General features: G+C 42.7%; 1 protein-coding gene across 7 annotated transcripts in view; it reads left to right on the top strand.

Annotated features, from left to right (window-relative positions):
• Positions 1–12877, top strand: part of LOC106571967 (death-inducer obliterator 1) — a 78664-nt gene that overhangs the window by 55026 nt on the left and 10761 nt on the right. For all 7 annotated transcript variants that reach the window (XM_045695935.1, XM_045695940.1, XM_045695937.1 and 4 more), the window contains exons 7-10: positions 8835–9318; positions 9515–9674; positions 9897–10013; positions 11580–11684. In XM_045695935.1, coding sequence (XP_045551891.1) covers positions 8835–9318; positions 9515–9674; positions 9897–10013; positions 11580–11684 — 866 coding nt within the window. The remainder of the gene's footprint in view (positions 1–8834; positions 9319–9514; positions 9675–9896; positions 10014–11579; positions 11685–12877) is intronic.

The following is a 12877-nucleotide window of genomic DNA, read 5'->3' as shown; positions in this document are numbered from 1 at the left end:
CACCTTCCAACAGGACAACGACCCTAAACACACAGCCAAGACAACGCAGGAGTGGCTTCGGGACAAGTCTTTAAATGTCCTTGAGTCGCCCAGCCAGAGCCCGGACTTGAACCCGATTGAACATCTCTGGAGAGACCTGATAATAGCTGTGCAGCAACGCTCCTCATCAACCTGACAGAGCTTGAGAGGATCTGCAGAGAAGAATGGGAGAAACTCCCCAAATACAGGTGTGCCAAGCTTGTAGCGTCATACCCAAGAATTCGAGGCTGTACTCGCTGCCAAAGGTGCTTCAACAAAGTATTGAGCAAAGGGTCTGAATACTTATGTAAATGTGATATATCAGTTTTTAATTTTTAATACATTTGCAAACATTTATAAAAAACTTTTTTTGCTTTGTAATTATGGGGTATTGTGTGTAGATTGATGAGCGAGGAAAAACTATTGAATCAATTTTAGGATAAGGCTGTAACATAACAAAATGTGGAAAAAGTCAAGGGGTCTGAATACTTTCCAAATGCACTGTATATGTTTTGACCATGACAGTTTACAATCTAAGGTAACGCCAACTAATTTACTCTCCTCAACTAGTTCAACAGCCACACCATTCATTACCAGATTCAGCTGGTAGTTTTTACAACAACAGGTTGTCAATAATATCAAAGGCTGCACTGAGATCTAAAAGTCTATCTCTCACAATCTTTTTATTATCAATTTATTTAAACCAATCATCAGTCATTTGTGTCAGTGCAGTACATGTTGAGTGCCCTTCTCTATAGGCATGCTGAAAGTCTTGTTAATTTGTTTACAGAGAAATAACATTGTATTTGTTCAAAAACTATTTTTTCCAACAGTTTTCTAAGAGCTGGAAGCAAGCTGATATGTCTGCTGTTAGAACCAGTAAAGGCTGTTTTACCACTCTTGGGTATCAGAATGACTTTGGCTTCCCTTCAGGCCTGAGGACAAAGACTTTCCTCTAGGCTCAGATTAAATATATGACAGATAGGAGTGGCTATAGAGTCAGCTACCATCCTCAGTAGCTTTCCATCTAAGTTGTCAATGCCAGGAGGTTTGTCATTATTGATCGATAACAATAATTTTCCACCTCTCCCACACTTACTTTACAAAATTCAAACTTGCAATGCTTTTCTTTCATTATTATTAGTTTTTCTATGCATTTATACGATGGCTCACTGTTCAGTGTTGGCATTTCCTACCTAAGTTTGCCCACTTTGCCAATCATTCAAATTATTAGCAACATCAAATGGTTTTGTGATGAATAAGCCTTCTGATTCAATGAAAGATGGAGTTGATTTAGTCTTTCTGCCCATAATTTCATTTAAAGTACACCCCCCCCCCCCACATTCATTTCTCAATTTGCAGTAAGCCAGCTAGTCAGATGTGGAGCCAGACTTATTAGCCACTCCTTTTGCCCCATCTCTTTCAACCATATAGTTGTTTAATTCCTCATCAAACCATGGAGTCTTAACAGTTCTAACAGTTTGTTTCTTAACAGCGGAATGCTTCTCAATAATTGGACAAAGCAATTTCATAAATTCATCAACTGCAGCGTCTGGATGCTCCTTATTAATCACATCAGACCAACACATATTTTACATTATTCACATAAGTCACAGCAAAATCTTTTGTATGATCTTTTATACACTATTTTAGGCCCAGCTTTTAGAACTTTGGCTCTCCTGGATATAGCCACTATATTGTGATCAATGGGTAGGGATACAGAGTTCTAACGTATTAGTAAAAATGTGATCCATACATGTGGATGATCTTGATCCTGATGATCAACACCCTGGTAGGTTGATTAATAACCTGAACCAGATTACAGACACTGGTTACAGTAAGAAGCTTCCTCTTGAGCGGACAGCTTAATGGAAATCAGTCAATATTCAGGTCCCCCAAAAAGCAGACCTCTCTGTTTACGTCACATACACTATCAAGTATTTCACACACATTATTTAGATACTGACTGTTGGCACTTCAGCAACACCCCAAAATAATAACACTTGACATAAGATCTTCTCTAAGCATTACAGGGATATGGTTCTGATATATATATATATATATATATATATATATATATATATATATATATATATATATACTCAGAAAAAAAAAAAGAAACGTCCCTCTTTCAGGACCCTGTCTTTCAAAGATAATTCTTAAAAATCCAAATAACTTAACAGATCTTCATTGTAAATGGTTTAAACACTGTTTCCCATGCTTGGTCAATGAACCATAAACAATTAATGAACGTGCACCTGTGGAACAGTCATTAAGACACTAACAGCTTACAGACGGTAGACCATTAAGGTCACAGCTATGAAAACGTAGGACACTAAAGAGGCCTTTCTACTGACTCTGAAAAACACCAAAAGAAACATGCCCAGGGTCCCTGCTCATCTGCGTGAATATGTCTTAGGCATGCTGCAAGGAGGCATGAGGACTGCAGATGTGGCCAGGGCAATAAATTGCAATGTCCATACTGTGAGACGCCTAAGACAGCGCTACAGGGAGACAGAACGGACAGCTGATCGTCCTCGCAGTGGCAGACCATGTGTAACAACACCTGCACAGAATCGGTACATCCGAACATCACACCACACACAGGTACAGGATGGCAACAACAACTGCCCGAGTTACACCAGGAACGCAGAATCCCTCCATCAGTGCTCAGACTGTCCGCAATAGGCTGAGAGAGGCTGGACTGAGGGCTTTGAAGGCCTGTTGTAAGGCAGGTCCTCACCAGACATCACCGGCAAAAACGTTTCCTATAGGCAGAAACCCACCTTCGCTGGACAAGACAGGACTGGCAAAAAGTGCTCTTCACTGACGAGTCGCGGTTTTGTCTCACCAGGGGTGATGGTTGGATTCGCATTTATCGTCGAAGGAATGAGCGTTACACCGAGGCCTGTACTCTGTAGCGGGATCGATTTGGAGGTGGAGGGTCCGTCATGGTCTGGGGCGGTGTGTCACAGCATCATCGGACTGAGCTTGTTGTCATTGCAGGCAATCTCAATGCTGTGCGTTACAGGAAAGACATCCTCCTCCCTCATGTGGTACCCTTCCTGCAGGCTCATCCTGACATGACCCTCCAGCATGACAATGCCACCAGCCATACTGCTTGTGGTCAGTGTTGTGCCATGGCCAGTGAAGAGCCCGGATCTCAATCCCATTGAGCATGTCTGGGACCTGTTGGTTTGGAGGGTGAGGGCTAGGGCCATGTCCAGGAACTTGCAGGTGCCTTGGTGGAAGAGTGGGGTAACATCTCACAGCAAGAACTGGCAAATCTGGTGCAGTCCATGAGGAGGAGATGCATGCACTGCAGTACTTAATACTGACTGTTACTTTTGATTTTGCCCCCCCCCCCCCTTTGTTCAGGGACACATTATTCAATTTATGTTAGTCATAAGTCTGTGGAACTTGTTCAGTTTGTCTCAGTTGTTGAATCTTATGTTCATACAAACATTTACACATGTTAAGTTTGCTGAAAATAAACGCAGTTGACAGTGATAGGGCATTTCTTTTTTTGCTGAGAGATATATAATCAACACCTCCCCCATAAGCATTTCTGTCTCTTCTATAGATGTTATATCCTTGTATTGGTACTTCTGTATCATCAAGTAATATATGACTGATTATTGATTTCATGAACCTTATTTCTAAGGCTACATATATTAATATGGGCTATTTTCAGCCCTTTCCTCGGTAGCTTATCAGAGATAGACATAATACTGAAAAGAGCAAACAATGCAAGATAAAAAAATATACCTTCTGCAGTCCATAATCAATTGGTGTGTGTGCTGCGGGGTTGAAGCTACGAAACCATAGGCTTGGCTCTCTCAACCCTTCCAGGCTTCTGGGAGGGAGGGTGGACAATGAGCCAGTCATAGCAGATGTAAGCAATGTCCCCACTCACTCTGGCAGCTTTCATGACTGGGATAAGTTGTTTCCTCTTCTGGCGCACAGCTTCAGGATAGTCCTCGTTGAGGAAGATGTATACAGTACCAGTCAAGAGTTTGGGGACACCTGCTCATTCAAGCGTTTTTATTTATTTTTACTATTTTCTACATTGTAGAATATTAGTGAAGACATCAAAACTATGAAATAACACATATGGAATTATGTAATAACCAAAAAAAGTGTTATTTGAGATTCTTCAAAGTAGCCACCCTTTGCCTTGATGACAGCTTTGCACACTTTTGGCATTTTCTCAACCAGCTGGAATGCTTTTCCAACAGTCTTGAAGGAGTTCCCACATATGATGAGCACTTGTTGGCTGCTTTTCCTTCCCTCTGCGGTCCAACTCATCCCAAACCATCTCAATTGGGTTGAGGTCGGATGATTTGTGGAGGCCAGGTCATCTGATGCAGCACTCCATCACTTTCCTTCTTGATCAAATAGCCCTTACACAGCCTGGAAGTGTGTTGGGTCATTGTCCTGTTGAAAAACAAATAATAGTCCCACTAAGCACAAACCAGATGGGATGGCGTATTGCTGCAGAATGCTGTGGTAGCCATGCTGGTTAATTGTGCCTTTAATTCTAAATGAATTGCAGACAGTCACCAGCAAAGCACCCACACACCATCACACCTCCTTCTCCATGCTTCACAGTGGGAACCACACATGCGGAGATCATCCGTTCACCTACTCTGCGTCTCACAAAGACACGGCAGTTGGTTCCAAAAACCTCAAATTTGGACTCATCAGACCAAAGGACAGATTTCCACCGGTCTAATGTCCATTGCTTGTGTTTTTTTGCCCAAGCAAGTCTCTTCTTCTTATTGATGGCCTTTAATATTGGTTTCTTTGCAGCAATTCGACCATAAAGGCCTGATTCACACAGTCTCCTATGAACAGTTGATGTTGAGATGTGTCTGTTACTTGAACTCTGAAGCCTTTATTTGGGCTGCAATTTTTGAGGCTGGTACCTCTAATGAACTTATCCTCTGCAGCAGAGGTAACTCTGAGTCTTCCTTTCCTTGGCGGTCCTCATGAGAGCCAGTTTCATCATAGCTCTTGATGGTTTTTGCGACTGCACTTGAAGAAACGTTCAAAGTTCTTGAAATGTTCTGGATTGACTGACCTTCATGTCTTAAAGTAATGATGGACTGTCATTTCTCTTTGCTTATTTGAGCTGTTCTTGCCATAATATGGACTTGGTCTTTTACCAAATAGGACTATCTTCTGTATACCACCCCTACCTTTTCACAACACAATTGATTGGCTCAAACGCATTAAGAAGGAAAGAAATTCCACAAATTAACTTTTAACAAGGCACACCTGTTAATCGAAATGCATTCCAGGTGACTACCTCATGAAGCTGGTTGAGAGAATGCCATGAGTGTGCAAAGCTGTCGTCAAGGCAAAGGGTGGCTACTTTGAAGAATCTTAAAATCTAAAACATATTTTAATTTGTTTAACACTTTTTTGGTTACTAAATGATTCCATATGTGTTATTTCATCGTTTTGTTGTCTTCACTATTATTCTACAATGTAGAAAATTGTAAAAAAAAAAAAACAACCTGGAATGAGTAGGTGTGTCCAAACTTTTGCCTGGTATTGTACATTCCTCTCAAGTTCTTGGCTCTTTCCAGAACAGCTACCTTGTCCTTGAACCTCAGGAACTTGACCACTATCGGCCTGGGCCTGTCACCTGGGCCTGTAATGGGTTTTCCAGTCCTTTGGGTGCGCTCCACCTCAATCTTCCTGTGGTCCATCTTCAATTTCTCAGAGATCATTTCCCTAACTTTGTTATCTGACTCCAGGTCTCATGTGGAGATTCTGCAATTCTGCCCACAACCATTTTGTTCAGCCTTTATTGTCCCTCGAGATAATCTGATTTCTCCATCATTGTTATCATGGATTCACATAAAAAAAATGTCCTTTCTCAATGACTCACAGATTGCTGTTATCTTGCCGTTCTCCTGTTTCAACTCATCGAGCTGACCCTGGGAGAACTGCAAACAGTTCTTCAGGTCCTGGACCTCTCTGGTCAGGTCGTCCATTCTATTATTAGTTGAATCAACCAGTATTTGCACAAAACATTAGAAGCAATTTTCTTGTTGTTTTAACTACTGCTTGTATAACTATTTTTGTTAGTTTTAAAAGATCCTTCACGTGTGATAGACACCACTGTCCTCAAACGGTACTCCCACCGGCTTTGGTCTTTGTCATGGTAGCTAGCAACGTATGTTAGGCTGTTACTCCTCGCAGTTCCAGACAGGGCAGGTCACAGGGAAGATTGAAAACAACAAACTGCAGGCTAGTTAGCTGCTACCCCAAATAGCTCCTCAGACACATCCTTGGTCGGCAGGATCACTGGACAGAGACTAGCAGTCCCTGCAACTGATCTCAACTGGGTCACAGAATCCAAACTAAAAGTTAGCTAGCTACTTAGAACTTTCCAATACACTTTCAAAACAACAAAACTGAGCTCTCCCTCGTTCCACGTTCAACAGGAATAGTTTTTTTCCTTATCAATGTACACACAATACCCCATAATGACAAAGCAAAAACAAGTTTTTAGATTCTTTCCCCCCCCAAAAAATAAATAAAAACAATAATTTATATTACATTTACATAAGTATTCAGACCCTTTACTCAGTACTTTGTTGATGCACCTTTGGCAGCGATTACAGCCTTGAGTCTTCTTGGGTATGACGCTATAAGCTTGGCACACCTGTATTTAAGGAGGTTCTCGCATTCTTCTCTGCAGATCCTCCCAAGCTCTGTCAGGTCGGATGGGGGAGCACTGCACAGCTCTTTTCAGGTCTCTCCAGAGATGTTAGACCGGGTTCAAGTCCCGGCTCTGGTTGGGCCACTCAAGGACATTCAGAGACTTGTCCCGAAGCCACTCCTGCGTTGTCTTGGCTGTGTGTTTAGGGTTGTTGTCCTGTTGGAAGGTGAACCTTCGCCCCTATCAGAGGTCCTGAGCGCTCTGGAACAGGTTTTCATCATGGATCTTTCTGTACTTTGCTTCGTTCATCTTTCCCTTGATCCTGACTAGTCTCCCAGTCCCTGCCACTGGAAAACATCCCCACAGCATGACACTGCCACCACCATGCTTCACCGTCGGGAGAGACCTGAAAATAGCTGTGCAGCGATGCTCCCCATTCCAACCTGACAGAGCTTGACAAAATCTGCAGTGCCAAGCTTGTAGCGTCATACACAAGAAGACTCGAGGCTGTAATCGCTGCCAAAGGTGCTTCAACAAAGTACTGAGCAAAGGGTCTGAATACTTATGTAATTGTGATATTTACGTTTTTTATTCTTAATACATTTGCAAAATGTTCTAAAAACCTCTTTATGCTTTGTCATTATGGAGTATTTTGTGTATACTGATGAGGGGGGAAAAAAATATTTAAACCATTTTCGAATAAGGCTGTAACGTAACAAAATGCGGAAAAGTTAAGGGGTCTGAATACTTTCCGAATGCACTGTAAAAGCGTTTCCACTGACATTTCACTTATTTTTACAGACACAAAAAGATCCCACCTTTGTCAAGCATATTTTGTTTTTATCGACATTTGGAAAGTTAACCGGCAAATTTTCTGTTTCCATCAGGCCTGTCATGACATTTTTGTATCCAACATTTTACTTGCATCAAATGGTTGGATGTAAATCTGGTTATAGGTTATAGTTTAGCTGTCACAACACCGGCACCCAACTACCTGAGAGAGCCGACGCAAACACACACATACACGAGAGGCTGTACGCATCACAGGGTCAGCCGCAGAGCATTGGGTTAAGGGTGTCTTGTCTTGCCTAAATGGCAGAAGGCGTCACCTGACATGGGATGCCAGCAACCCCCCCCCCCGTTAATTTGATGTAAATGTGTTATATTCACTTGTTGCTTAGTATTTGTAACAACTACAATCTAAGTATGCTATGTATGAACAGTCCGTTCTTAAACATTGTTAGCGGCATAAATATTTTGGTTTTCCCGTTATCATATCCTGCCCTCTTCCCTTACCTTACTGTTCTCAATCAAAATACTTACATTTAGCTGACAAAGAAAACTCATAATTTCCCTACCTGGGATTTTACTAGCTGTGATGTTCACAATGGCACAACATCACAATGGGCTAACACAAAGTGGGACTCTTATTTCGAGTAATGAATTGAGCAATGAATTAAAGCCACACTGTACAATAAGTGGGCCATTAACAAAAACATAGACAATAGTGCAAATACATCCCATCACATTTTCCCACGCAAATAACATGTATTCAAGCAATAACATTCCATGAGAGCAACATTACCTTTTACAAACATGATTTAAAGCTCTACATCATTTGTCTACAATTCAAAGCTATCTTTTTTTTGGTAATTATCAGGTAAAACAAACCTATTCCCATTGAGGTATTTCTTCTATATTGAGGGGTGTATTTAACCAGTTGACATAACTCAATCTTAATATTAGACGGTGGCTTTAAAATCTTTCTCTCAGGGTTTATTATATTACTGCTTCTCCTAGCAGTATTCACTTTTAGAGAGAGTACACATTCACACTGATTTCTCAGGCCAAGAAATACCATATTGAAGCTGTCTTAGTCAAGGGTAGTGAAGCTGTCTCAATGGTAGTGAAGCTGTCTTAATGGTAGTGAAGCTGTCTTAATGGTAGTGGTTAATCACATGCATACACAATTCATGCTTAACTGGTTAAAACACGCTTATACATACGCTTACAAATTTACCTCACAGCTTATTACACTGACTTCCTATTACAAGTTTTGTTGATTCCAGTCATAGCTACCAGATGCCATATTTACTTATCAGCACTGATTCAGCTCCCCTGTTATTCTGTTTTCTAACAGCAAAAAGTGCCAGTGAGCAGGTTGAGATTGAGCCCATGGCTCCTCAGACACATTCTCCACAAAGCTCTCCTTCAGACAACATCACTGAGTCCGCTCCTCCTCTGCGAGGTGCTCCAGGAAAAACCAAGAGACCAGCAAACATCGGCAGTGTCTCCAAGAAACCCTCTGAGGATACGCCCCCTGTCAAACAACCCAACCCCCCCAAATCAAGCTTCTGTCCGTCCCCTGAGGTCCCGAACATCTCAGTCTCCAGACACCACGAAACAGGGGCCCTGAGGATCGTCAAGACCTCCTTCACCATCCCCAAGAAGCAGCCTGTCACCCCCACTCCACCCTCACCTTCACCCCCAGTCCCACTGAATGAAACCAGGACCCTGCCTGTGGCACCAGCCCCAATCGCCCCTTCCTCCAGACCCCCCCAGCCAGCCAATAACCAGGTCAGGCAGAGCATCCAACGCTCTCTTACCAACATCCTGTTCAAGAGGTGAATATAGAAAGATGCAAGCATATAGAGATGGTGGATAGCATTACTCACTCTCACACTCACTCACTCTCACACACACACACACACACACACACACTGGATGACATTGGTTGACAAAGCAGCATTGCTTGAGCTCTTTTGAGTGTAGGACAACATTTTTATTGAAAGATGACTAATTGCATTTTGATTTTATAAGGGTGTGCGACTGTGACGATTTGGAGAGGTCTGAGAGTGAAGTGGGAAAGCTGGTCACCAGCATCGAGACAGAGATGTTTAACATATTTAACAACACAGACAGCAAGTACATGAACAAGTACCGAACCATCATGTTCAACCTTAAAGACCCCAAAAATAAGGTTTGTCTTCAGATGGCAGAAAAAACACATGCCTTATCATAAGAATACAATCTCAACTCCAGTTATATAATAAAACTATCTGCTATACAGTTAGTGCCCTTCATTCAAAAAGTAGTCAAATCCACTATTCAATTTAACAAATGTGCCCCTTTCTCACAAAGTAGACATCTAGTTCACTATGTAGTTGAACGCTTCACTGATTGTGGTGGGGTGGGTCTCCAGGGTTTGTTCTACAGCGTCATCCGTGGTGAAGTCAGTGCCTTCAGACTGGCCAGGATGAGCCAGCGGGACATGCAGGCCACAAAGGTGTCTGAGACGAGCAAAAGGGACGCTCTAGCGGTAGAGTATAATTATGATAGCTTTCTCTTTTTTAGTATGGCAGTCAGTTACACCATATTTGGATAGTCCCAAATACAATATATACAAACATATGTGGACACCCCTTCAAGTTAGTGGATTTGGCTATTTTAGCCACATCCGTTGCTACACACAGCCATGTAATCTCTATAGTGAAACATTGGCAGTAGAATGGCGTTACTGAAGAGCTCAGTAACTTTCAACGTCAGTCTGTCAAATTTCTGCCCTGCTAGAGCTGCCCCGGTCAACTGTAAGTGCTGTTATTGTGAAGTGGAAATGTCTAGGAGCAACAACGGCTCAGCCGCAAAGTGGTAGGTCATATAAACTCACAGAATGGGACCGCCGACTGCTGAAGCGCATAAAAATCATCTGTCCTCGGTTGCAACACTCACTACAGTGTTCCAACCTGCCTCTGGAAGCAACGTCAGCACAATAACTGTTCTTTCGGGAGCTTCATGAAATGGGTTACCATGGCCGAGCGGCTGCACAGAAGCCTAAGATCACCATCTGAGGCTGCCATTGGACTTTGGAGCAGTGGAAACACGTTGTCTGGCGTGATGAATCACGCTTCACCATCTGGCAATCCAACAGACTAATTCGGGTTTGGCGGATGCCAGGAGAACGCTACCTGCCTGAATGCATAGTGCCAACTGTAAAGTTTGGTGGAGAAGGAATAATGGTCTGGGGCTGTTTTTCATGGTTCGGGCTAGGCCCTTTATTTCCAGTGAAGGGAAATCTTAATGCTATAGCATACAATGACATTTTAGACAATTCTGTGCTTCCAACTTTGTGGCAACAGTTTGGGTAAGGCACTTTCCTGTTTCAACATGACAATGTCCCCATGCGGTGTCTTGGTTTTGCAGTTTTCCGGAATAGGGGGAGACGGGAGAATCCATTACACTGGAGGCTTGGGGGTCCGTACAGAAATGGTTTGTCAAGATTGGTGTGGAAGAACTTGACTTGCCTGCACAGAGCCCTGACCTCAACCCCATCAAACGCCTTTGGGATGAATTGGAACGCCAACTGCAAGCCAGGCCTAATCGCCAAACATCAGTGCCCGGCCTCACTAATGCTCTTCTGGCTGAATGGAAGCCACAGAAATGTTCCAACATCTAGTGGAAACCCTAACCGGAAGAGTAGAGGCTGTTATAGCAGCAAATCGGGGACCAACTCCATATTCATGCCCAGGATTTTGGAATGAGATGTTTGATGAGCATGTGTCCACATACTTTTGGTCATGTCATGTAGATGATCTACAGATGGCCAAACTATCAACAAACTGTCTGTTTATAAGCAACTGCTTGGTTAAGTTTAGAATAAAGGTTTGGGTAAGGGTTTAGTTTAGGGTTAGTGAATAGTTAGTTGAAATGTTGTTGACAGTTATTGAAAATCTACTGCACATCTACAAAGCATCTACTAGGGACTAGTAAATGACTAAAGAAGGCCATTATCATACTTCAATGAGAACTGTATTGATCACCCATAACTTTACTAGTTGATTGAGGTGCTGTATTCTAATTCCCTGATTGTTGTCGGTGTGTCTTGCAGGTCCAGGAGTCTGTTCCCAAAGCCCCATGTGTACTTCCAAATCCAGCGCCTGAGCCAGTGAAGGTTGACCTACCCAATCTTCCCCCCAGGACAAATAGACACATGGTATGTACACTGAGTATACAAAACATTATGAATGTTAACATTATGCTCTTATCTGTTACAATGGCGCCGAGGGAGATGGCTGCCATTTACGATCCCGTAACCTATTGTGTATGTTTTTTTGCGTAATTTGTAACTTATTTTGTACATAAAGTTTCTGCCACCGTGTCTTATGAACGAAAAGAGCTTCTTGACATCAGGGCAGCGATTACTCACCCCGTACCGGAGGAATACTTCTTCTTCGATGAGTCGAATGGGAAGGATTTACTCCAGACAAGGCCCTCATCCTCATCATTCGCAGGAAGAAAAGACAGAGGTATCATGGACGACGGTCCGAGTGCCTTGTAAGGATCCGTCACCGAGAGGGTAATCTACCTCTACCATCGGTCCTATTAGTCAACGTACAATCAATCGATAATAAAATAGACGAACTACGAGCACGTATATCCTACCAACGGAACATTAAAAACTGTAATATATTATGTTTCACCGAGTCGTGGCTGAACGACGACATGATTAACATACAGCTGGCGGGTTTTAAGCTTTTTTGGCAGGATAGAACAGCGGCCTCTGGTAAAACAAGGGGAGGCGGCCTATGCATATTTGTAAACAACAACTGGTGCACGAAATCAAAGGAGTCTCGAGGTTTTCCTCGCCTGAGGTAGAGTATCTCATGATAAGCTGTAGACCACACTATTTGCCAAGAGAGTTTACATCTATATTGTTCGTAGTTGTCTATATACCACCGCAGACAGATGCTGACACTAAGACCGCACTCAATGAGCTGTATACGGTCATAAGCAAACAGGAAAACACTCATCCAGAGGCAGCGCTCCTAGTGGCTGGGGACTTTAATGCAGGGAAACTCAAATCAGTTTTACTTAATTTCTATCAGCATGTTAAATGTGCAACCAGAGGGGAAAAAACTCTAGACCACCTTTACTACACAAACAGAGACGCGTACAAAGCTCTCCCTCGCCCTCCATTTGACAAATCTGAAGAAACCCGAGACCCACTCCAATTTGCATTCCACCCCAACAGATCCACAACACTGCCCTTTCCCACCTGGACAAAAGGAACACCTATGTGAGAATGCTATTCATTAACTACAGATCAGCATTCAACACCATAGTGCCCTCAAAGCTCATCACTAAGCTAAGGACCCTGGGACTAAACACCTCCCTCTGCAACTAGAT

The sequence above is a fragment of the Salmo salar genome, chromosome ssa15 (assembly GCF_905237065.1).
Source record: "Salmo salar chromosome ssa15, Ssal_v3.1, whole genome shotgun sequence".
NCBI classification, from domain to species: Eukaryota; Metazoa; Chordata; class Actinopteri; order Salmoniformes; family Salmonidae; genus Salmo; species Salmo salar.
Note: the sequence above shows the minus strand (reverse complement) of the source record. Positions and strands in the feature narration are given on the sequence as shown.